The sequence below is a fragment of the Dromiciops gliroides genome, chromosome 5, assembly GCF_019393635.1.
Source record: "Dromiciops gliroides isolate mDroGli1 chromosome 5, mDroGli1.pri, whole genome shotgun sequence".
Lineage (NCBI taxonomy): Eukaryota > Metazoa > Chordata > Mammalia > Microbiotheria > Microbiotheriidae > Dromiciops > Dromiciops gliroides.
This window is the reverse complement of record NC_057865.1, coordinates 49698770-49722991: the sequence shown is the minus strand read 5'-3', so window position 1 is coordinate 49722991 and position 24222 is coordinate 49698770. Positions and strand designations below refer to the sequence as shown.

The 24222-nt window shown below is 40.0% G+C and overlaps 1 protein-coding gene across 2 annotated transcripts in view; it reads left to right on the top strand.

Annotated features, from left to right (window-relative positions):
• Window positions 1-24222, top strand: part of CFAP69 (cilia and flagella associated protein 69) — an 82002-nt gene that overhangs the window by 27697 nt on the left and 30083 nt on the right. Inside the window, exons 7-14 of one of the 2 annotated variants that reach the window (XM_043967352.1) lie at window positions 3020-3169; window positions 3280-3457; window positions 8395-8518; window positions 11070-11118; window positions 11249-11370; window positions 14656-14872; window positions 18326-18490; window positions 23338-23450. In XM_043967352.1, the coding sequence (XP_043823287.1) occupies window positions 3020-3169; window positions 3280-3457; window positions 8395-8518; window positions 11070-11118; window positions 11249-11370; window positions 14656-14872; window positions 18326-18490; window positions 23338-23450 (1118 nt within the window). The remainder of the gene's footprint in view (window positions 1-3019; window positions 3170-3279; window positions 3458-8394; window positions 8519-11069; window positions 11119-11248; window positions 11371-14655; window positions 14873-18325; window positions 18491-23337; window positions 23451-24222) is intronic. The other variant, XM_043967353.1, reaches the window with a different exon arrangement.

Genomic DNA, 24222 nt, shown 5'->3' with positions numbered 1-24222 from the left:
AAGGCTGCTACAATAGTCTAGGTGGGATGGATGTAGTCCTGAGCCGAGATAACGTCTGTGTGGGTAGAGAGAAAGGAAACACACAGATGACAGGTCTTGTGGGTAAAGTGGTCAAGATTTGGCAGCTGTTCAGATATGTGAGGGAAGCGAGCATGAGGTGTGGAGAGGGACATCAAGGTTGCGGGCCTTCTAGGTAACTAGAAGGACAGTGATGCCCTCAGCAGTAATAAAGAAGATCAGAAAAGGGAAAGGTTCTGGTAGAGAAAGAGAATGAGTTTTGTACATGCTGTCTATGACGCAGATGGGAGATCCAGTTTGAGGTGCCCCAAAGACAATTGCTAGCATGACCCTGGCCTCAGGAGAGGAGCTAGGACTAGAGATCTGAGAATGATCTGCATCAAGAAGCTCATTGAACCCGTGGGAACATGAGATAGGATAGGTGGAAAAGAGAAGAGGGCTCAGACCAGTTCTAGAAGACTCACAGTCAAGGGGCATGACGTACAGAAATCTGGGAAAGGAAAATGAGAATTGTCTGATGAGACAGGAAAACCAGGAGAAAGCAATATCACAAGAAACCGGAAGAGGGCAGTGTCAGATGCGGCAGAGGCCAAGAAAGAGGAAGACAAAAGAAAAGGCCATTCAATGCGGCATTTAGGAGATTACTGGTAGCTTTGAAGAAGCCAGAAAGCAGAGGGCTTAGGAAGGAGTGAGAGGGGAGGAAGCAGAGGTGTCAGGAAGAGAGAGACCTTCCTGAAGAATTAAACCGCGAAGGGGAGAAGAGATTTAGAACCATGACCAGTGGGGATGGGTGAAGTAAGTGGGGAGAGATGAGCATGTCTGTGGATATGAGCGAAGGATCCAGGACGTATGGAAAGGTTGAAGATTAGAGAAAGAAGGGAGGTGGGTAATAGCAGGGAATGACTCTGTGGACACTGAGAACTTCCTGCAGAGCATCGTCAGCTATTGGCCTGCTTTTAGGTTAGTTTTAGGTCACAGGAGGCAGTGGCCTTCAGAGACTGAGTCTCTCAGCTACTCTATGATTCTGGCTCAGAGTGAGAGTAGCTCTCCAGAAGCCCTTATAAAGGTGTAAATTTGAAATCTAGATTGGATCTCCATTTAAAAAGCTAGCATCACTAAACTAGATTGCTGCTTCCCAGTGTCATCTACAGCCTGGGATGGGGTTTTCCCAGAAAAGATACCTCTCTTCATGCGGACCTGGGTTGGTTCAATTGTGAGAGAACCTAACTTCAAAGAGAAAGGGTCTGGGATTTCTAGCCGCCCCCCCACCCTTGTCCCAGCCATCCTCTCTTTCTCATTGTGGCCTCACCCCAGAGTCCTGCGAACATCTCATATATATTTAGTTATGGCCCATTTCCAAGGTCTCCCCAAAAAGGAGCAAGAGGGTTTCTTCTAGAAGTGTTCTCAGTGCACAAAGTGAAAACATGTAGAACAGAGCTATTTTACTTCCTCCACCATACACCAAATGCTTAAAACACAAAGGGCTCATGGGCGTGCATTAATGCATGGCCACAACATAATTCATCATCTCTACTTTACTCTCCTGTGAGGTAAGAATGACTCCTAGGAACATAGGCGACTGCTGAACACATTTTATATTTATTCCACCTCTGTACAGTGTGATGAACAGCTCGAGGCCCATATTGTCTGCTGAGCCAGGTCTTCCTGGCTCACCCCCTTGATTCAGGTCATTATCTCCAAGAAGGGCATAGATGCATAAAGCTCCTCCTGCCAGGGAACTAGCCCCTGATTCAAGGACTCTGGACCTCTCAAACACAGTAGATAGCCACTGAGGCTGGAAATAGTCACCTCTGGGGATCACTTTTTTTTTTTTTGGTTGTTTGTTTTTGTAGGGCAGTGAGGGTTAAGTGACTTGCCCAGGGTCACATAGCTAGTGTAAAGTGTCTGAGTCTGGATTTGAACTCAGGACCTCCTGAATCCAAGGCCAGTGCTTTATTCACTGCGCCACCTAGCTGCCCCTGGGGATCACTCTTAGAGACCCATGCTAAGGGAAGGGAAAACAAAGAAGGAAGGCGGCAGCTGAGGTTTCTGGCTCACCTTGAACAACATGATCCCAGTACCATGTGCCCGTGGCCATCCCCATATCTGCTGCTGGAGAGCAGAGAGGAGAAAACCCACTTCCTCTTTGCCATGAGGAGTCCATGAGAGACACGGCAGAGCCCCGTGGGACCCAGAAGAGGATGTGATGGAGAAGCAGAAACCTTGCCTTCCTTCTTCAAGTCTGCTGAGCGACTCTTGCTGGCTCGGTGGCCCATCATCTCCCATACAACCCCTCTTCACGGGAACTGATAAGGAACGACTGCACCATCCCAAAGTGCGAGTCCACAAGAAACAAGAAGGGGTTGTTTGTTATCTGGTCTGTGGAGGCTAGATGCCCCATTCTAGCAAATCAGGGGGCTCTTCTGACCCCCTGCTTACACATGAACAGCTATTAGATTCACTTTAGATTTGATTTGATTTGACTTAGATTTTATGTTGATTATTTAGATTTCTGTTTTATTCTATTTTAGCCATTAGATTGATACAATTTAGGATAGTGCCAACTAGATAATATACTACCACCCCCCCCACACAAGTATTGGACCTCGAATACTTTCTAGTCCTACAGCCATCTCGTTAGGAAAACTGCTAAATCTATTTTAGTTTCAGTTGCATGTTGAAGAGTACCCAAGGGATTTTTTTTATTCATAAAATCCCAAAATTTTAGGAAATTTTGGAATTACTTGTTAGAATAAGATTTGCTGATTTTAAAATTTTCCTATTTTCCAGTCTCTTTTTAAAAAAGTCATTATTTATTGGCCAACTCCCATATTTATATATATATGTGTGTGTGTATATCTATTCATACATACACATATGTATTTATATATACATATTTACACATGCACATCTATGTATGTATATTTAGATATGTGTGTATACATATACACATATACACGGATGCTCCATGTAATAACTGCACATTTCCTCACTTTTATAGGTTATCAGCAAGTCACTTCTGCCTACAAGATTCAGATGATTGAATCAGGGGGGTTGGCAGAAATTTTGGTTCTTTCATGGGACCTCCTGCAAGCTGAACTTCTTGAAAAGTTGTGGTTACTTAAAACTTTGCAGCATCTCTCTACTTCTGGTTTGTACTTAGGAAAATAACAACTTCCATGCTACTTTACATATTTCTGACAAAAAAGTGAAGATTTCACAATACAAATAATTTATGCAGATTTTTTTTTTATTTTTCAGAAGTTAATTGTAATTTAATGATAAAAGCACAAGCAGCCAACAAAATCTGCTCCTGCCTAAATAACCCAGATCCTTCTGGACAACTTCTGTTCCGTTCATCAGAAATCCTATGGAACTTATTAGAAAAGTCTTCAAAAGAAGAAATCATCAAACAGCTTAGTAACTTGGAATGCTTATTGTACGTCTTTTCTGATAAACATAAGAAAGCCTAGAGCCCTCAGAGGTGGTGGTTCTTTGTCTATTCTCTAAGAGGACCATGACATTGGGAAGTGATGTCAGGACTTGCAGTGAATTAGATTAAAGTAAGGCAGGGCTGCAAAGTCACCAGCCTCACTCTCACCTCCAGAGCCATCTGGGTTCAGTGGCAAGATCTACATCAGGATGACTGAAGATGGCCCCAGATGTTTGAGGCAATTGGGGTTAAGTGACTTGCCCAGGGTCACACAACTAGTGTCAAGTGTCTGAGGCTGGATTTTAACTCGGATCTTCCTGAGTCCAGGGTCAGTATTCTTTCCACTGTGCCACCTAGATGCCTAGAGATCTCAGAGGTAGTATGGTATAGTGGGAAGACCAGAATTTAAGTCTACTCCAAATGACCTTTGTCAGCCTCAGCTTCCTCCGCTATAAAACTGTCTCAGGGTTGTTATGAAGAAAACACTGTTAACCTTAAAGCGTTGTCTATCTATCTATCTATCTGTCTATATGCCAATTACTATTTTTATTTTTATATACATTTGGTAGGCCCATAGATTTTAGAGCTACAAGTAACCATAGAGGTCATTGACTGTGCCCATTTTACACATGGAGACACTGAGCCTAAAATGCAGTTCGAGAATTAAAGTCTCTCAAGTACTTTGGAATTCTGCTAGGCCATCATCTATGCTCCTCCATCCAACTACACACATACCCTTAGCAGTGGGCCCTCTGCTCTGTCTCATCTATATTTCTAGCCCTAACCTCTCTCTTTTTTGATATTCTCTCCTCTCTGGATCTTCACACATTGCTCTCTCCTGGTTCTCCTCCCACCTATCTGACCACTCCTCTGTCCCTTTGCTGGATCTCCATCCCCGTCATCCTCAGCGAGAGCCCCCAAAGGCTCTGTACTTTGCCCTCTCCTCTTTTCTCTGTACTATCTCTTGGTGAGCTCATGGGTCCACTTGTCAGCTCTGTGCAGATGACTTCCAGATCTCTCTCGCCTTGACCTCCCTCCTGACCTCTGTCTTCCATCTCCAGCTATACCCAGCAGTCCAGTAGGTATCTGAGACTTAGACACATACAAAGCAACTCATTGTCCTTCTCCCCAGGCCCTCCCCTCTTCCAAACCTCCCTAGTACTACTGCTGAAAACAACATAATTCTTCCGGCCACTTTACTCCATGTATCCAATCCATTATCAAATCTGGCTTAAACTGATAAGATTTATATGGCCAAATAAGGGAGTCTGGTTCTACCTTCACAGTATTTCTCCCCTTCTCACTACTCATATTGCTACCAGTCTAGTTCAGGCCCTTATCATCCCTTGCCTGGACTAATACAGCAGCCTTTTCATTGGTCCCCTTACGCCATCTCCCTGCTCTAATACATCCTCCCTTCAGCTGCCAAAGTGATCTTCCTAAAATGTAGTTCTGACCAAACACCCCGTACCTTTCAGTAAGCGCCGTACTATCTCCAGGATCAAGTAGAGAGTCCTCTGCTTGGCATTTCAGATTTTTTCACAAATGTCCCTCCTTTCCAGTCTTCTCACCTGTTAGTTACCATCTTTGTATGCTCTGTGATGTAGCGGTACCTGCCAATTTGCAATTCCTCACACACAACACTCCCATCTCCCATCTTTTTGATGTCTCTTTTTTTTCAACTAACAATTTTTTTTCCTGTCCCACCCACTTCCCCCCCACCCAGAAAAAATAAAAATAAAAACAAATTGGTAAGAAATTTGCATAATCAATCAAAACAAATTCTCATATTGGCCATAACCAAAAATGGGCATTACATTTTGCCTATTTAGTCATCACCTCTCTGTTGGTAGGTGGGCAGCATTCTCAATTATCAGTCCCCTGGAGTCATGGTTGGTCACTGGGTTGAGCAGCATTCTTAAATCCTTCAAAATGAGACATTTTGACAGTGCTGTTATAGTACAAGTTGTGCTCCTGGTTCTGGTTCACTTCACCCTGCATTAGTTCATACAGCTCTTCCCAGGTTTCTCTGAAATCAACCTCTTTCATCATTTCTTGCAGCACAATAATATTCTGCTACATTCCTATACCACAATTTGTTCAACCATTCTGCGATTGAGGAACTTCCCCTTAGTTTCCACTTCTTTACTGCAGCAAATGGAGCAGGAACACAGGGTGGAATTGGCGATATCATAATGGGGCTAGGGATTCAAGAGAAGAGGAGAATGTGGAGTTGAATTGGTTCAGCAAGGTTTCAAGATGGAGAAAAGAGGAAAGAATATAGGAGAGATAGACTGGAAGAGAACTGAGGGGTCAAGGGACTGGAGGTCACACTGCGAACAACAAATAGAGTTTAGTAAGAGAAGGCAGAGGGAGAGGTAAAAAGCCAAGTAGGAGAGCGGCTAGGTGGCACAGTGGATAAAGCACCAGCCCTAGATTCAGGAGGACCTGAGTTCAAATATGGCCTCAGATACTTGACACTTACTACCTGTGTGACCCTGGGCAAGTCACTTAACCCTCATTGCCCCCCCCCCAAAAAAAATAATCCAAGCAGACTATGGTCAGATAAGGTGATTTTGGAATTCTTGAATATGGAGGTGATACAGCACTAAATAAGCAAATCAATTTGGATAATATTATTACTTTAATCACATAGTTCCTGTATGTGTCTGGGTACTTAGAGTCCCCAGTATTTTGTACATTATGTAGAATGGAATTTCTTTTTCTACCTCTTCCTGCTAGTTTATGTGGATAATATATTACAGAAATGCTGATGATTTGTGTGACTTTGATCCTTGGCTTTTCGATGGCTGTCTCCCATATTTCTTGTGCCTTCCCTCTACTCCCACCAGCTCTCTCTACAGAAGGCATCCGCTCATGTAACTGACAATGACAGAGGAGAATATGCAGTGGGCCCCAAGTTACATGAAAAAGGTGCCAGTAAGGTGTAGAAGAAGAGACTAGATTTTGTAATAAACATGCGAGCCATACTGAGCCGAGCCATTTGGGAAAGGGGACATGTTGGGTGAAGAGGTTTGCTGAAAGGAGAATTCAGCGGTTAACATGTAAATTAAAATGGCCTCCGTTCCCTCATCCACAAGATGATTCCTGATATACTTCCCCGTTCTAAATACATCATCCTAGGAACGTAGATTTATTAGATAGTAGTAGTTCAGTTGAATGATTCTGTGTCATAAGGGTGTGTGTTGATGTAGACATTGACATTGTTCAGAATATAAATGAGAGGGTCGTAGAATGATCACAGAATTATTAGACTGACTATGTTGCTTTGCTTTTGTTACCACAATCTGAGAGGCAGAGCCATTGTCTTGCCAGAAAGACAGCAGCTATTCCCAACGGCCCTAACAGACCATCAACCCGTCTCCTACTGACAGAGCTGCCTGAAATAAAGCAAAATAACCCAAATGACAATGGAGGGATTTTACTTCTTTGCTATTTTTTAAAAATCGGGTGTATTGTTTCAACCTTGCAGAGAGGCAAATGAATTTCGTGGTGAGGTCACTAAAATAGGTTGGACTTTTCTTTGTGTGCTGGTTATTCAATGAGATTTGTGTTTGCTGTTTGCTGCCAATAGGTGGCGATGGAAGCACAGTTAGCCTGTAACATTTACAGCTTCTTCAGGCCTGACCAAGGGAGCTCAGCCTATCAGTCACCTATCAGTCCCTCTGTCTACCTTTTTCTTTTAAAAATCCTTCTTATATAACAGTGTGAATATTTATTAAACACCGATTTCTTCATTTAAACATTTCTCCTGATAAATACCACTTAAAGACATAGAACTGCTTAGCCTTCATAACCTGATAACTATTCAATTTTATTGTCCTTTGGGCCTAATTAGAATTCCTGTTGGAATAGTCTGACATTGAAAAATAATCCCACAGCCCCTGCAAACTCAGTATGAGAATCCCTCCCTCACTTAGCTTAGCCATTTGACCTTTCAAAGGTAGGCATTTCGGTCCTTGTTCCTCTGTTGGAACTTTGAAGAGTGAGTCCTGTCAAGTTCCTTTTGCTCCAAAATCTAAATTGCCCAGCCCGTGCCTTCCTCCTCAGCTCCAAGCTCTGATTTCATAAGACCATAGATTTGGAACCGAAAGAGACTTTACGTTTAATGTAGAGGGTTGCCTGGTGCACAGAAGGTTAAGGGACTTGCCTGAAGTCCCTCAGAAGCAGGACTTGTTCCCATGTTTTCCTAACGAGGCCAGGTTTTCATCCACAATGTTATAATGCTCTCAACCCTGGGATGAGACTTTGGAGTTGGAAAGTATACTATTGAAAAGGCAGTTGTTATCAAAGTGATTGCTAATAAGTATAAATTATTTTTGAAGTGATATTTGAAATTAAATAATATTTTATTTTCCCCTAATTATATGTAAAGACAATTTTGACATTCTTTTTTTTTTTTTTTTTGGTGAGGCAATTGGGGTTAAGTGACTTGCCCAAGGTCACACAGCTAGTAAGTGTTAAGTGTCTGAGGCCGGATTTGAACTCAGGTCCTCCTGAATTCAGGGCCGCTGCTCTATCCACTGCACCACCTAGCTGCCCCAACATTCATTTTTAATATAAATCTTATTTTCCCCCAATTACACGTAAAAACAAATTTTAATGTTTGGATTTTTTAAAAGTTTTGAATTCCAAATTCTATACCTCCCAGAGACGTAAGCAGTCTGATGTAGGTGATACAGTTCAACCATACAAAACATATTGCCATATTAGTAAGGTTATGAAAGAAGATGGATAGCATTTTTCATCATGAATCCTTTGGAACTATCTTGGGTCATTGTATGTCTGAGAATAAAGTCATTCACAGTTTGATCATCCTATAATATTGCTATTACTATGTACAGGCTCTTCTGGTTCTGCTCAATTCACATGAGTTAAAGTGATACTTGTGTAGAATACCAAAGTACTTTTTTCCCCCCTAGGGCTTTGAAGGAAGTATTTAAGAATCTGTTTACTAAAGGTTATCGTCATTATGACCGTCAACTTAGGAATGACATCTTAGTCATCACCACAATTATAGCTCAAAACCCTGGCGCGCCAATGATTGTAAGTAGTAACGTTTGGTTTTGCTTGCATAGAGCCTGTAGCAGATTTGCCAGTCTGCCAGTCAGTCCGCTTCTTTGCACGCTTCCAGATTGTCCAATGAAATGGTCTTTGGGAGAGGTGCTGCAGGTGACTCGATCTTTGTAGCTAGGACTGCCGCTGATACCTTGGCAGAGTCACTAGCCACACGCACGTGAACGTGCACGTGATTTCCAGCCTCCTTTTGCTCCTGAATGCCTTCCCTAGGTTAAGTTCCGTGGATGCTTCCAGATGTCCTTCTTTACAGTCTGTTAATGATGGGACATGGTCTCCTCCTTAATGAATCCACATAGCCCTTAGTTTGTACCTCTCTTTGTCAATGAACACTTGCTACAGTGTAATGTAATTATGTGTTTGATTGTAATAACACCCTTTTAGACAAGAAGTTCCTTGAGGGCAGGGACTATTCCTTCTTCATCTTTATATTACCTGCAGCCTTGGGAGTAGATTCTTATATGTGTAATCAGTTCCATATGAAGTTGTTGAATTAAATTGAATCTATAAATTTTATAATTACTTCAAAAGAGGCTTTAATAGCTGCCATTTTCATAGTACTTTGGGAGGGTGGGGCAATTAGGGTTAAGTGACTTGCCCGGGGTCACACAGCTAGTAAGTATTAAGTGTCTGAGGCCAGATTTGAACTCAGGTCTTCCTGACTCCAGGGCCAGTGCTCTATCCACTGCGCCACCTAGCTGTCCCCCTTTACATATATTCTTATCTGATTTGATCTTTATAACAACCCTCTGGGAAGGAAGGTAGGTACTATGATTACCTCACTGAGGAAACTGAGACTGATAGATTGAATCTAAGTGATTTGCCCAGAGTCACATAACCAATAAGTATCTGAGACAGGATTTGAACTCAGGTTTTTCTATCTACCAAGTCTAGCAATTTGTCCTTTGTGCTACTTCCCTGCCTCAGACTCAGACTCCCAGGTAGAAGCAAAGGGTTATATAATACACATTACTTTAAAGGGATGATGCTACAGCAGCTAGGTAACCCAGTAGATAGAGCCTTGGATTTGGAATCAGGAAGACTCATCTTCCTGATTTCAAACCCAGCCTCAGACATCTACTAGCTCTGTGATCTTGGGGAAATTATTTTGCCCTATTTGCCTCAGTTTCCTCATCTGTAAAATGAGCTAGAGAAAGAAATGGTAAAAACATTCCAGTATCTCTGCCAAGAAAACCCCAAATGGGGTCATGGAGAGTTAGATATGACTGAAATGACTGAATTTACACAACACTATAAACTTTTTTTTTTTTTGGTGAGGCAATGGGGGTTAAGTGACTTGCCCAGGGTCACACAGCTAGTAAGTGTCAAGTGTCTGAGGCCGGATTTGAACTCAGGTCCTCCTGAATCCAGGGCCGGTGCTTTATCCACTGCGCCACCTAGCTGCCCCAGTGTAAACTTTTTATGTGAGTGGAAGCCCCAGACCAATTTAACAAGTTCTAATTCTAATTCTAATTCCAACTTCGAGATCTGAGGTTATTCATTTTTATCTTTGTATCCCTAGTGCCTAGCAAAGTGCCTACCACCTACCCAGTCGGTATTCAATAAATGCTTGTTGACCAATTGATTGCTCCTTTTAACCAGAACCTCAGTGTTTTCCCATAGGTGTTTGAGATAAGCTAAAGTAAAACTTGGAATTACAGCTTCTTAAAGTGCTTAGTGTGAGGCTCCAGGGTGAGTGTGGGCTGGTTCTGGCTTTGTCATCCTTCCACACCCCTCATTTAAATTAAAAGTGGGAAGAACTCACAAAGCACTACTAGAAAAAACTAGGCAAGTGTATGTTACTCTAGGAGGAAAGTACTATTTCATACCTTCTTCTATTCTTCAAGTATTTGCATGTTAAGTTGACGATTTCTGGAGCTTTCTCATTTAATAATTTGATAGTAGAAAAAACACCAGTAATAGGAATAGTTCTTTCAGTGGCAAAAAAAAAATAACTATCAAGAATAGAACCAGGGGCAGCTAGGTGGTGCAGTGGATAGAGCACCAGTCCTGGATTCAGGAAGACCTGAGTTCAAATCCGGCCTCAGACACTTAACACTTACTAGCTGTGTGACCCTGGGCAAGTCACTTAACCCCAATTGCCACACACACACACACACACACACACACACACACACACACACACACACACACACTGCTTTTCTTCCTTCCTGTACCCCCTCATTGACAGAGATATGGATAAAGTAGAAGCTAAGTTAATACCTCTCTAGGAGTAACATTGACAATTTTGAAAAATACTCATATCCTCAAATAGCCAAGAAAAAATCTGAAAAGTAAGAAGTGAAATTTTGAAAATGACCAAAAATCATAGCTTCAAAAAAAATCACAAGCATATTTGATCCCTCACTTTTCATTTCCTGCTTGTAAATAGACAAATTATAGGTATATTTAAGAGAGTAAACAAGAAGGCTCTGATACATTCCTACTCAGGGGTGTTATTTCCTGGGTATTTATGTCTAAATGATGATTAAATATTCTCTATATCTTATCAATTTGTTAGGAAAGTGGATTTACCCGAGATCTGATACTATTTGCCACATTTAATGAAGGTAAGACCTTGAATTATTTTCGATTATTTATTGTAACAGTCAGTGCTTTGTATCAGTGCCTAGTTCTAAAACCTGGTCATGGTTATTTTGTTAGGATTTAATTGTAACATTGTTATAATTTTGTTTTCAGTTAAAAGTCAAGATCCTTTGGTAAAAGGACTTAAACTTTCTAATAGCTATGAAGATTTTGAGCTGAAAAAATTGCTGTTTAACATCATTGTGGTTTTGTGTAGAGATTTGCCAACGGTACAGGTAAGGAGTGAGCTACCCACTAAGTAAAATATCCATGAAAAATGTTGGACTTTCTTTGAGTCTAGACTTTGCCCCATTCTCAATTTTTATTTCTGACTTTGTATCCTGAGTAGTAGTAGGCTCTGTGACCTTTTTTTTTTTAATGTAATAAACATTTTTATTTATAGTTTGGGGTTCCAATTTTTATCCCTCCTTCCTTCCCTCCCTCCCCTATGGGTTATACATGTATGATTATGTAAAACATTACCATATTTGTCATTTTGTATAAGAAAACTTGATTAAAAGAAAAAAAATGAAAGTGAAAAATAGCATGCTTCAGTCTGTTCCATTAATATCAGCTCTTTCTTTGGAGGTAGGTAGTATGGTTCATCAATAGTCCTTTAAAAAGGTTGAAGAGACAAAGTTTCTGTGTAATTTAATTATTTTATTAATAAGGCTAGCAGGTTATTAATAAAAGGACGGTCATTTGACTGTCTCTCTTAGACCCAAAGACAATCATGGTGGGCAGATTCAGTTTTATACCCTCCAAAACAGTAGGTGGTCCTTTAAACTGCAATCAGATTTAAGTGGTTAACTTGTTTGAAGGTGGGCTATATTAAAATGAAGGGCTGAACAGAAGAGCTCTTTAATAGGGAGAGTTGTTGTTGTTGTTGTTGTTGTTTATTGTATGTCCTTCATTCTTGAAAAGGACCATGACATCCAGAGGTGACATCATCATGACTTTCAGTGAATTTGATTTAAGTAAGGAAGGGCTGTGCAGAATCACCAGCCTCACTCTGTCTTCCAGAGCCATCTGGGTTCAGTGGCAAGATTTACGAAACTGGAGATGGCTTCGGGTGTTTAAGGCAATGGGGTTAAGTGACTTGCCCAGGGTCACACAGCTAGGAAGTGTCTGAGGTCCCATTTGAACTCAGGTCCTCTTGAGTCAGGACCATCCACCGTACCACCTAGTTGCCCCAAAAGGAAAGTACCTCTATACCAGACCACCCATAGCTTTAGGTTATCAATTTTTTTAATGCATAGCCTTTTCAATGGGGGGCTGAGAGTGACTCCTAGACAGAGAAATTATCTCTACTCAGACCACCCGCAGCCTTCAGCTGTCTAGACAGAATGATGTGTCTCCACCCCAGCTTGAGTAGAACACAACAGACTTCCTAACCCTAGATTAAATTCCTTGCAAGGTTCGGTGGGGTCTGAACAAGAGTAATGTCTTTCCAGAAAGCTGAATTTAAAGTGAGGACTTTGTAATAAGGGGTGGAGGGAGCTCTGAATCTCCCCATGGTATAGGTTTTTAATAATCATTTCTTACAGTGCTGAATAACTACTTCTTGATGGATTGATTTTTACCATAGCAAGTAGAAAAATTACCTAATGTAAATTTCTGCTTTTAAAATTTTTCTCAGTCTAAATGCTAATAAGAAATGTTAAGTAACATAAACCAAAGAAAAGGGAAAACCCAAACCCTGGTGGGTTCATAAACAGCTCTACGTGTTCCATTTAGATGAGCAATCCGTCCAGATGACTCATCTCCCTCTGACAGTGGGAACAGAGGGTGCTTTGTAGGAAGGTGTGGCTGTGTGATGTGACCACTGCCTCAAATGCCATTATGAATTTGCCATCTATGAATGTATCTAAATCTTAGGCCACCTCTTGGGCCAACATATGTATGTTTGCTCCTTCTTTATTTTTTTTTATGCGTTCTATAGGCCCCTCTTTCAAGTTTTATGAGATACTTCCTAGTTCTAATATTTAGGCACTGTAAGTAAGTCTGTGTTTACCTTATTCACATTCTTAAGGACTCCGTAAACTTCCATCAAGCTGCCTCTTGGCCTTCCTATTTCCACCCTGAAGAATCCATCTCAGTTGTTTCCTATGGTATTTCAAGTGCAAATAAATGCTCCATATTTTTCTACAAACCTCGGACCGTGTTTTCAGTTTTGTTTCAGATATTTTTCTTGACAGCAAACTAATAATCATTTGGCAGGACAGCAGTTTTCCCATGCATATCTTCAAGCCTTTATTTGAAAATACTGGGATTAAAAAATTGTTAGAACTTGAATCCAAATTTTCATTACGGTACTAAAATCATATAAACTGAGTCACACATACTCCACATCTAAGACATCCCCAAATACCCAGCACATCCTTAACACACACATACAGAGTCAGTAACTGTGAAATACAACATTTTAAAACAAAATTTGGCTATCCCTTATATCCTAAACTTATGAGGCATAACAAAGAAGCAACAGAATTTTCTAGGACAGTCATGGTTTCAAGGGAGGGGGAGTACATTTTTAACAAAAATATGCAAAATGGATATCCTTTATCAAACCATTTGTCCCCATTTTGATTAAGAAAATAAGATTACTATAGGTGATGAAAATTTGTGTTATATGTATATATGTATAGTCATATTTAGAATAATGACATTTTTTACAGATGCATCAGAATTTATACATTCAAATGAGTGTCTCCTTCAAAACAGTCATTGTGCGAAGCAACATAAATAAGCCAACAACCCCAACAATTGCTTGAAATCTTTTTAATGTTCCTATTTGGAATTATCTTCAGAGCCTTCATCATATTATTTTAAATATCCTGAGAAATAGTAAATGTTTGTCCCCAGAAGGTAGATTTGAATTTCTGAAATAGCCAAGACATTCAGAGCTTAGTATGTTATATTCATAATCTAACTCTGCGGTCAAGAAGTGAGTGTGACTATAAAGTAATGAGACCGGGCTTCTTGGCACTGAAACAAGGTATTGTCTCTGAAAGCAGTGGCATTGAAATTAGCATAGCCATTCTAGCCTATCTATCTTATATATCATGTTACTTTATAGTAACACTCATAGAGGACTGTGATTTTCATAATTGTTCAGAACACACAGCACTGGAAAGGTTTTCCTTTTTAAACATTCGGTATGCATTTGGATGCCCTCCCCGGAATTCTTCTTCATATTGCTTTGTTTTTAAAGGGGCAGGCAAAATGTACGTGGACATCACAGACTGCACCAAAATCCCTTTGATCTTTGTTTGTTATTTGCTATTTTCATTTCAGAATAAATTGAATGGTTCATACTCAATTTGGTTTGTGTATCTGTACCAGGAGGATTTTAAAAGCAGTCTTCTCAAAAACAAAAAACAAACAAAAAAACCAAACCAAAAAAAAAAAAAACCCACAGAATAAAGACTAGTGGAAAGAGGCAAGAAAAAAAGGTTAATCTTTCTACAAAGATAATGCCTTTAAACTTACATATATCTTGCTTTTTTTTTTAATTGTAGCTATTAATTGAAGGTAAAACGGTGGAAGCTTTGTTTACCTATGTTAAAAAAACGGAAAGACACAAAGTAATTGAATGGTCTGCTGCTCAGCATGAAGAGTTACAGCTCCATGCAATCGCCACCTTAGCATCAGTGGCTCCTTTGTTGATAGACGATTATCTGGCTTGCAATGGGAATTCTCGGATTCTGATGTTTTTAGAATGGTGTGTAAATGAAGGTGAGTGGACTTTGAAAAGCCTACTATGGTTTGATGTTCTAATAGAGAAAGTAGGACCGAACGTTCTCATGGGCGTTATAGAAAACATAAGCGATTGATCAAAACAAATGCATTGTTGACTATAGATCATATCATCTTAGAGCTCGGCGGCTTTCAGGACTCCAGCACAAGCTTTTCACCGTAAAGATGGGGAGCATGAGGCACAGAGATAGATAAAGGCGTTTACTCTGTGTCACACAGCAAGTCAATGGCCCAGGGCCCTTCATTGGTAGGTCAGTGCTTTTCCCACACTAACATACTATAATAAGCAAACAACCAATTTATTTTCCTTTGGTTTTATCTTTTTTAAGAATCTTTTTTAAATGACTCAGAATTCAAAGATTAGACCAGAGATTAACAAATAGCTGGGCCATAATTGCAGGTGATACAAGTGAATTAAAGTATATAATAACAGCTCAATCATTTTTTAAATATTAAACACACCATCTAATTTAATTCTCTTATCACACCTTATCCAGAAACAATACTAGATACTGGCTATTGTTCTATATTATAGCCTGGCGAACCAAAGACATTTATGTGTATTCTGGACTTGGACCTTTTTTCTTCAGGCCAATGCGTTTTTACAAATGAGATTATTATTGACTAGAATTTTGGCTGGCAACATGTTTGCATTATCTTCTGGGGGAAATTTGGGGTTTTTTTTATGTGTTAGAATAAGAAGTACGTGAATAATGTATATTAGGCATGACCTGATCAACAGAAATTTAAGGGAGATAAAAATGTCCAGATAAACTGTAAAACTTGATATTATGGAAGAGAACAGCCATGACATGAAAAAAAGAATAACAATAGAGCAGGCTCAATGCCCTGATCAGGAATGAATCTAGTAACTGATAAGAGAAAATAACTTGGAACAGAGACAGGAACATTACATAGAGACTTAGTAGATGTATAAGTGTTTAAGCATAGAATAAGGAAGCTAAAGTAGACTTGACATTTTAACCTGAAGAAGCCTTTGATTTCTATTCCTGGAAAAAAAAATCCTGGAATACAATGTGGTTTTTTTAAAAATGTATTTAATTTAATTTTTTATGTAATAAACATTTTTCTTTATAGTTTTGGGTTCCAATTTTTATCCCTTCTTTCCTCCCTCCCCCCCCCTTCCCTAAGGCAGCAAGCAATCATATGTATGATTATGCAAAGTATTACTATATACAATATGATTTTTAAAAATTATTTTTATTTAATTTCATTAAATATTACCCAAATACATGTAAAAAATTTAATAATCATTTTTAAAATGTTGAGTTCTAAATTCTCACCTTTTTTCCTGTCCCTCCCTATCTTGAAAAAGCAAGCAGTTTGAAATCTATTATATATGTAAGGTCTTTTGAAACATATTTCCATATCAACCATGTTGCAAAAGAAAACACAACAAAACAAATAAATAAAGTTTAAAAAAGTATGCTTCAATCTGCATTCATAGCTATTAGTTCTCTCTTGGGAGGTGGAGAGCATTTTTCATCATGAGTCGTTCAGAATAGTCTTGGATTCTTGTCTTGATCATAACAGTCTTTCACAGTTGATCATCCCTATTGCGGTTACTGTTTGCAATGTTCTCCTGGTTCTGCACACTTCACTTTGGATGAATTCATATTAAGTCTCCTAAGGTTTTCTGAAATCTGCTTGCTCATCATTTCTTATAGCACAATAGTATCCCATCACAATCATATGCCATAACTTGTTCAACCATGCCCCATTTGACGAGTATCTCCTTGTTTTCCAATTCTTTGCCACCTCTACCACTAAAAGAGCTGCTTTGAATATTTTTTGTACAAATAGCTCCTTTTCCTTTTCTTTGATCTTCTGGGTCAAAGGATGGGCCCAGATATTTGAGGCAGTTGGGGTTAAGTGTCTTGTCCAGGGTCACACAGCTAGTAAGTGTCTGAGGAGAGATTTGAACTCAGGTCCTCACAACTTCAGGGCCAGTACTTTATCCATTGTGTCACCTAGCTGCCCCTGGGGTGCTTCCAGTAATACCATATGACTTAGGAATCATGGAATGCCAAAATTTAGAAGAATCAGAATTAGAAGTGAGCCAAAATGCAGTAGAGAGAGAGAATCATGGAGGGCATAAATAAACTGTAGCCCATTATCAATGATGATCTAAATACAAGAAGTGACACCCAGCAGAAATACAGGTTGGAAGATGAAATGGGCCTGTTGGACAGTGAGAGAGCAGCACACCAAATTTGACTGCCTGGGTGCTACAGTGGTTCATAGAATCTCACAAGACCTAGAGAAAGACTTTCAGGGTGACGGAGATGAAAGATTTAGAGAAAGAGAGGAACAAGAGGCCCAGGGGCTGAGAAGGCACTGAGAGGTTAGAATCTGTACTCTTGGAGATTGATTTCCTGTGTTGATGAGAGTCTGAAGTAGGCTCAGATCATAGGAGGACTCTTCTGTTTCTGGTACTGCCACATTTTAAGAGAGACATTGACAAGCATACATGCTAGAGACAAATGAGGAGGACAGTGAGAATTCTAGAATTATGTCATAGGAGAAATGGGAGGCAGATTTTACCTCAATAGGATAAACTTTCTAACAGTTAGAACTGCCCATAAAAGGAAGGGGCTGTTTCAAAAAGTGTTTGTTGTTGATTCATTTTCCATTCGTGTCTGACTCTCTGTGACCCCATTTGGGGTTTTCTTGGCAAAGATATTAGAGTAATTTGCCATTTCCTTCTCTAGCTCATTTTATAGCTGAGGAAATTGAGGCGAACAAGATTAAGTGACTTGCCCAGGGTCACTCGCTAGAAAGTGTCTGAAGCCAAATTTGAAGTCAGAAAGATGAGTCTTCCTAACTCCAAGCTCAGCACTCTGTCCACTGTGCCACCTGGTTGCTCCTCATTTCGAAAAGTAGTGAGCTCCATATCACTGGAAGCATCCAAGGATTAGCCAATAATAGCTGAAGGGAATTCCTATGCAGGATGGGAGGTGGAGGGACATGTCAGGAAGACTACCTGTCTTGGGCAAATCACTCCATCCCTCTGGGTCTCAGTTTCCTTTTCTGTAAAATGTGGTGGAGGTGAGAGTAAATGACCTAGTTCCTTCTAGCACTAAAGCCCGTGATTTATCATCCTGTGGTTAAGGAGTCATCTTCTGCTTGGGTGCCTCAAGACAGTGTGATAACAGGTCTCAAGCATTAAAATTGATAACAGTCAAATCACAGCCTGTGTTTCCATCTATGGGCTGGTGGTCTGCTGGGCTGCTTAATTAAATCTCATCAAACATCCACGTGCTTTACAATTTGTTCATCTCCAGCATCATAAAATTCTCTATGCTTATAGTGTTGGTTTTTAGCTTTAAACACAAACTCCTTCCCAATGACGGCTTTTCAGACATTGCATGCTATATAGCAGAATCACATGTTGGTCTTTTGTCTTCTCAGAAACCTTCTTTAGTCAAGGGAACAGTTTCCATGGCACTGGTGGCCGTGGCAACAAATTTGCACAGATGCGCTACACTGTGAGGCTTTTGAGAGCTATGGTATCCCTTGGCAACGACGTTGTAAACCAGGATCTCTGTGGTCATGGAGCAATTAAGCAACTGATAGGTAAAGTATAACTCAGGATATGCTATTAATGAGAAATTTTTTCAAAGGAGCATCATACTTAACTGCTACATACATATCTACATATATCCATCTGGCATTTTGGCTTTGAGAGCTAGAAAACTTGCATAATTTTTGCTGTATTTGGTATCTCTTTAGGAATAATAGGTAATCTGTAGTGTACTAGGTTATAGAAGCTAATAACTAGAAGTCTTCTTTAAATTGTTTCAAGTCATTATATACATATATGTATGTATATATATATTATATATATACACATACACATATACCTGTGTGTGTAGATATGCATATATATGGGGGGGGCTATGTATACATGTATTTGTATATATATACACACATACATATATTTAAGTTCATTTATCTCATTTGTTTTGTTGATTTTTTTTTAGTGTCTATTATAGCTAAGTACCATTTTCTAACACTTAGGACCACCACCTCTAATTATGCTATTTAGATTTTTTTTTAACTAATTGAGAAAATTTCTGTTTTTCTGAGCCGTAGGGCATCTCAGAAGTTAGGCTGTTGGCAGTATGTGGATCCAGAACAGGTTTAACTAGACCCAAGAAGGACAGTTAATGAATTAATGCCAGTATGGGTCAAAGTTTCTATTAGTGTCCCCAAATTCTTTGTTTAACCTATTACCTCTTCTGTTTTGGAAACTATGTTCTATTAATGGAACTTAAGATCACCCTGGTGATCTTGATGAAGAAAAGCAGCATGCTATAGAAGTTGAGAGAGCTGACCTCAGAAATAACTGTTCAGCTCCTACCTCGAACACAGACTGTCTGAGGGCCCCTTCATTCTAGGCCAGGACTAAGCTAGTCAGTTCAGTGATTTGTGCTCAAGGGATGAAGCGCACTTTTGGATCATAAAATGCAATAAAAATCCTTTTTTACCAATGATCATACATAAGAAGAACACAACTTTCAAAGTTAAAATGGTTATAAATGCAACTCATCTCCATTGTCATGAGGTCAGAAACTCCCTTCTCAGCAGGCAACAACTTCTACTCAGGTATATCTTCTGATACCCTTACTCCCCCGGTGACTGTTCTGGACCTCTCATACTTATATTGAAGGTGGCCAAGAAGCCAAACACATCTCCTGCTTTAAAGGATCAAACCATCTCACCTGAAGCTGGAGCCACCAACCAATATATAATTTACTAGGCAAAGTCACCCAAGAACAGCCCTAAGGGTGTAGGAGGGAAATGGCAGCCTGATGTGGTGGGAGAGTCAGCATGACCCTACTCCCTACCTCACTGCATGGTCAAGGCTGGCTGCCTCTCTTCAGAAAAGGTCCCAGCTCATCCTATTTACTGCCCCCACCTAAGCACAGCCTCTGCCACATTCTAGGCAAGGCACTTCATTCCTCACTGCCCCCAGCTAACACTCACACGGGAGAAGGAACTGATCTGTATTGGTAGTTCCTTAATGGACATTCCCTAGACTATTGAATTCACAGGTCTGGTCAAAAAAAAAAAATGTAAAAACTCCCATTAGCTTTTTATCCAAGTCAATTGAGTCAAAATGCTGCAAAACAGTAGCATTTTGTACAACATTTTGATTAATTGCATAAATGGAAATGTCTGTCAAAGTTTTGGATGACACAAAACTGGGACACATAGCTGGATGGGTAACAGAACTGGAATCCACACGTATCTCACTAGGACATAACTATGGGTTAAAGTAATCAAGTCCCACACAGCGATTTTCTACTGCACAAAACAAAACAAAACCAAAACCCTACAGCACAGGTGAAGGAATTGTCCAAGGTCACTCGGAAAATGTGAAGTAACAGAGCTAAGATGTCAATCTAGGTCCTCTTAGGCCGAACAAGAATTCTTTCTTGTAACATTTCAAAAGTTCAAGAGACATAGTTTCTGCCTAATTAATCATTTTATTCATAATGCCAACATATTACCAGTAAAATGGTTCAGTGACACTGTTGAATGCTAAAGACAAATCATGTCGGTGGACTCATAGTTTATATACCCTTGGAAGAGTGGGTGCTTCCTGCCCGTGGCACTCAATTGATAGTGATATTTATTTTCTCTCATTAATTGTTGGTTTTTTTGTTGTTGTTTGTTTTTTTTTTTTTTTTTAGTGAGGCAATTGGGGTTAAGTGACTTGCCCAGGGTCACACAGCTAGTAAGTGTTAAGTGTCAGAGGCCGGATTTGAACTCAGGTATTCCTGACTCCAGGGCCGGTGCTCTATCCACTTCACCACCTAGCTGCCCCTCTCTCATTAATTGTTTTGTTTTGGGTTTTGTTGTTGTTGTTGTTTTTAGTGAGGCAATTGGGGTTAAGTGACTTGCCCAGGGTCACACAGCTAGTAAGTGTCAAGTGTCTGAGGCAGGATTTGAACCCAGGTACTCCTGACTCCAGGGCCGGTGCTCTATCCACTTCACCACCTAGCTGCCCCATCTCATTAATTGTTAACCAATGAGTGGTGGGCCCATTCTATTGAGAGGCTAGGAGAAGTGTAACGTTTGTCTTATCATTTACTTCCAAATCATCCCAGCCTCCATGAAATCTAGACAAAGGATCTATTTCCCCTACCTAAACCTGAACAGAACACAGTGGGCCCAGAGTTTCACCTTAAATTAAATTCCTTATAGGGTTGGGTGGGGTAACAATACCTAGATTGAGGAGAATGTTAATTCTATCTGCTATCATCAGTCCTGTCCTTCAGAGGCTGAACCTGGAAATGAGGACATTAGAAAAAAAAGGGGGGGAAACTCTGGATCCCCCAAATCATTAGTTACTAATAATGACTTCTTTCATTCTGCTGTCTCACATTACCTCACAGTTCAGATGGGGGGAGAAACTAGCTTAATTAGTGTTAACCTTGGGGAAGCTAGGTAACACAGCAGATAAAGCACCGGGCCTGAATTCAAATCTGGCCTCAGACACTTGACACTAGCTGTGTGATCCTGGGCAAATCACTTAACCCTCATTGCCCTGCAAAAAAAAAAAAATAATGTTAACCTCAATGTGAGTTAATCCTATGATGTGGCAGCTCGCAAAATGCTAATTTTTTAAACATAGAATTCTAAATATGAGAGATCAAAGAACCATTTTGCCTTGACCAGGTCAAATTATATTTAAGTCATTTTTTTTTCAGTTCTGAGGAGCACATTTTAGGAAAGATACTGTTGATAAGATAGAGCAAGAGTTTTGTTGTTTTGTTTTGTTTTGTTTTTTAGTGAGGCAATGGGGGTTAAGTGACTTGCCCAGAGTCACACAGCTAGTAAGTGTTAAGTGTCTGAGGCTGGATTTGAACTCAGGTACTCCTGACTCCAGGGCCGGTGCTCCATCCACTGCGCCATCTAGTTGCCCCTGTTGTTTTTTTTTTTAACCTGGGATTCATGAACTATTTTTTTTTTGGTGGGGCAATTGGGGTTGAGTGACTTGCCCAGGGTCACACAACTAGAAGTGTTAAGTGTCTGAGGCCGGATTTGAACTTAGGTCCTCCTCACTCCAGGGCCGGTGTTCTATCCACCGTGCCACCTAGCTGCCCCTCATAAACTATTTTCTTAAAAAAACATTTTAGGGGCAGCTAGTTGGTGCAGTGGTGAGGCTGAAACCATACAGCATGAGGATCAGTTCAACCAATGACTCAGTCACCAATTGCTTATTAAGTAACTACTAAAAATGTTCAGCCTGGAAAAGAGAAGGCTTGGGAAGCATGCAAAATCTTTATTCATCTGCTTGAGAGACTATCCTAGGGAAATAGAGGCAGAATGCTTTTACTCATTCCAGAGAGCAGAGCCAGAGGTGAGGGCAAAAGAATTCCCCAACAATTAGAACTATCCAGCAATAGAATGGGATGCCTTTGGAGGGGAATGTCTTCCTCATTATGTGATTTAGCTTCAGGATTTAAAAGAACAGAAAGGCTCATGCTCAAACTATAGTGTTTATTGAATAAAATACAAAACTCTGTGGACATACTCATATAAGATGGTTACTAGGAGACGTGTTCTCTTGCTTCTCATTGCTACTCAGTGGCTCCCTGGCTTTCTCTAGTCCAGAGAAATTAAACCATATAATTTAATATAGTTGCATGTATATGCAGCTGCTCTCAGGAAGATAGATAGATATCTCCAGATAGGAGAGCCTGAGCATCAAATGACTTGTAGATGTTAAGGCCTGTGCTGTTTTATCCTGCCTGGGGTGTAAGCAAAGGGAACCGGATCCTGCTGTCTAAGGGAAGCAAGTTCCAGCCACTTTTGAATATATGAACAATAAGGTCAGATAAAGCCAACCATGGGGGATTGTCAGAACTCCTTTGGAGTAAGGGGTTCTGCTTTGGAATGTTTATCAGGCACACTAGCTGTCTTGCCTCATCTGACTGAGGAGACCTAATCTAAATAGGCTACATCAGGAAAATTTCCCATAGGTGCTGGATGAACACTTATCTGGAAGGTTCTAGGTAACAGCTCAGGAACAAATCATCCTAGCTGAAGTCTGAAGTCCCTTTCAGTTATATAATTCTGTGATTAGACCACTTGGACCCCCACAGAGGAAGGCAATGGTCAGTGATAGAGCTGGGGAGGTGGGCTGAAGTCATTTTATGGAGAACTTTTAACTGGAAGAGACAAAAAGAAACTATGCCATGAAGTAGTATCGCTTCATAGTTCCTGAAGTCGGCAGCTCCATTCCAAAGAATTTAGAAGGGATTGTTTGTTCATTTTGTCCTTTACCTAGGATGGCATTATATAAAAAGCTTCAGTCTCAGGAAATGTGTTATCAAGTAACGATCTTTTAAAATTTGTGTTAATTCAAGTAACATCTAAAAGTTTCATTCTTTAAAATTCTAACCTACCAGGAATCTTAAAAATCACAGTGAACAAGCTCAAGGAAGAAGCCATTGTTTTGGAAATTAAGTCAGATATATTACTTATCTTGTCTGGTATTTGTGAGAATCACAGTCAAAGGAAGGTATGTATACCCCTGAATTAATAAGTTATCTGTTATATGACTATATACCTGTTTTTGTTGTTGTTGTTTGCAAGAAATGATACTTTGATTTGCACTCAGAGTTCATCAATTCTCTTTCTGGAGGATAGCATTTTTTTTTCATTATTAGTCTTTCAGAGAAACTTTATGTAAAATTTTTGAATATTCATTGTCTGTGGTACCTTTTAGCAATATATAGGTTTTCTGCTTATCTCTCTTTTTTTTTTTTTGTGAGGCAATTGGGGTTAAGTGACTTGCATAGGGTCACACAGCTAGTAAGTGTTAAATGTCTGAGGTCGGATTTGAACTCAGGTATTTCCAACTCCAGGGCTGGTGCTCTATCCATTGCACCACCTAGCTGCCCCTCTGCTTATCTCTTTTAATTAGGTCTTTTTATTTTTGCTTCGTCTTTGTTGATGATTGCTACCCTTGCCTTTTTTTTTTCTTTTCTTTTCTTTTTTCAGGGCAGTGAGGCTTAAGTGACTTGCCCAAGGTCACACAGTTAGTAAGTGTCAAGTGTTTGAGGCTGGATTTGAACTCAGGTCATCCTGAATCTAGGGCCGGTACTTTATCCACTGTGCCACCTAGCTGCCCCCATACCCCTGCCTTTTTTACTTTAGCTAAAGCATAATAGATTCTGCTCCAGCTCTTTATTTTAATTCTGCATATGTCTTTCTACTTCAAGTGTATCTCTTGTAAACAATACATTGTTGGATTCTGGGTTCTAATCAATTCCATTATCTATTTCCTTTGT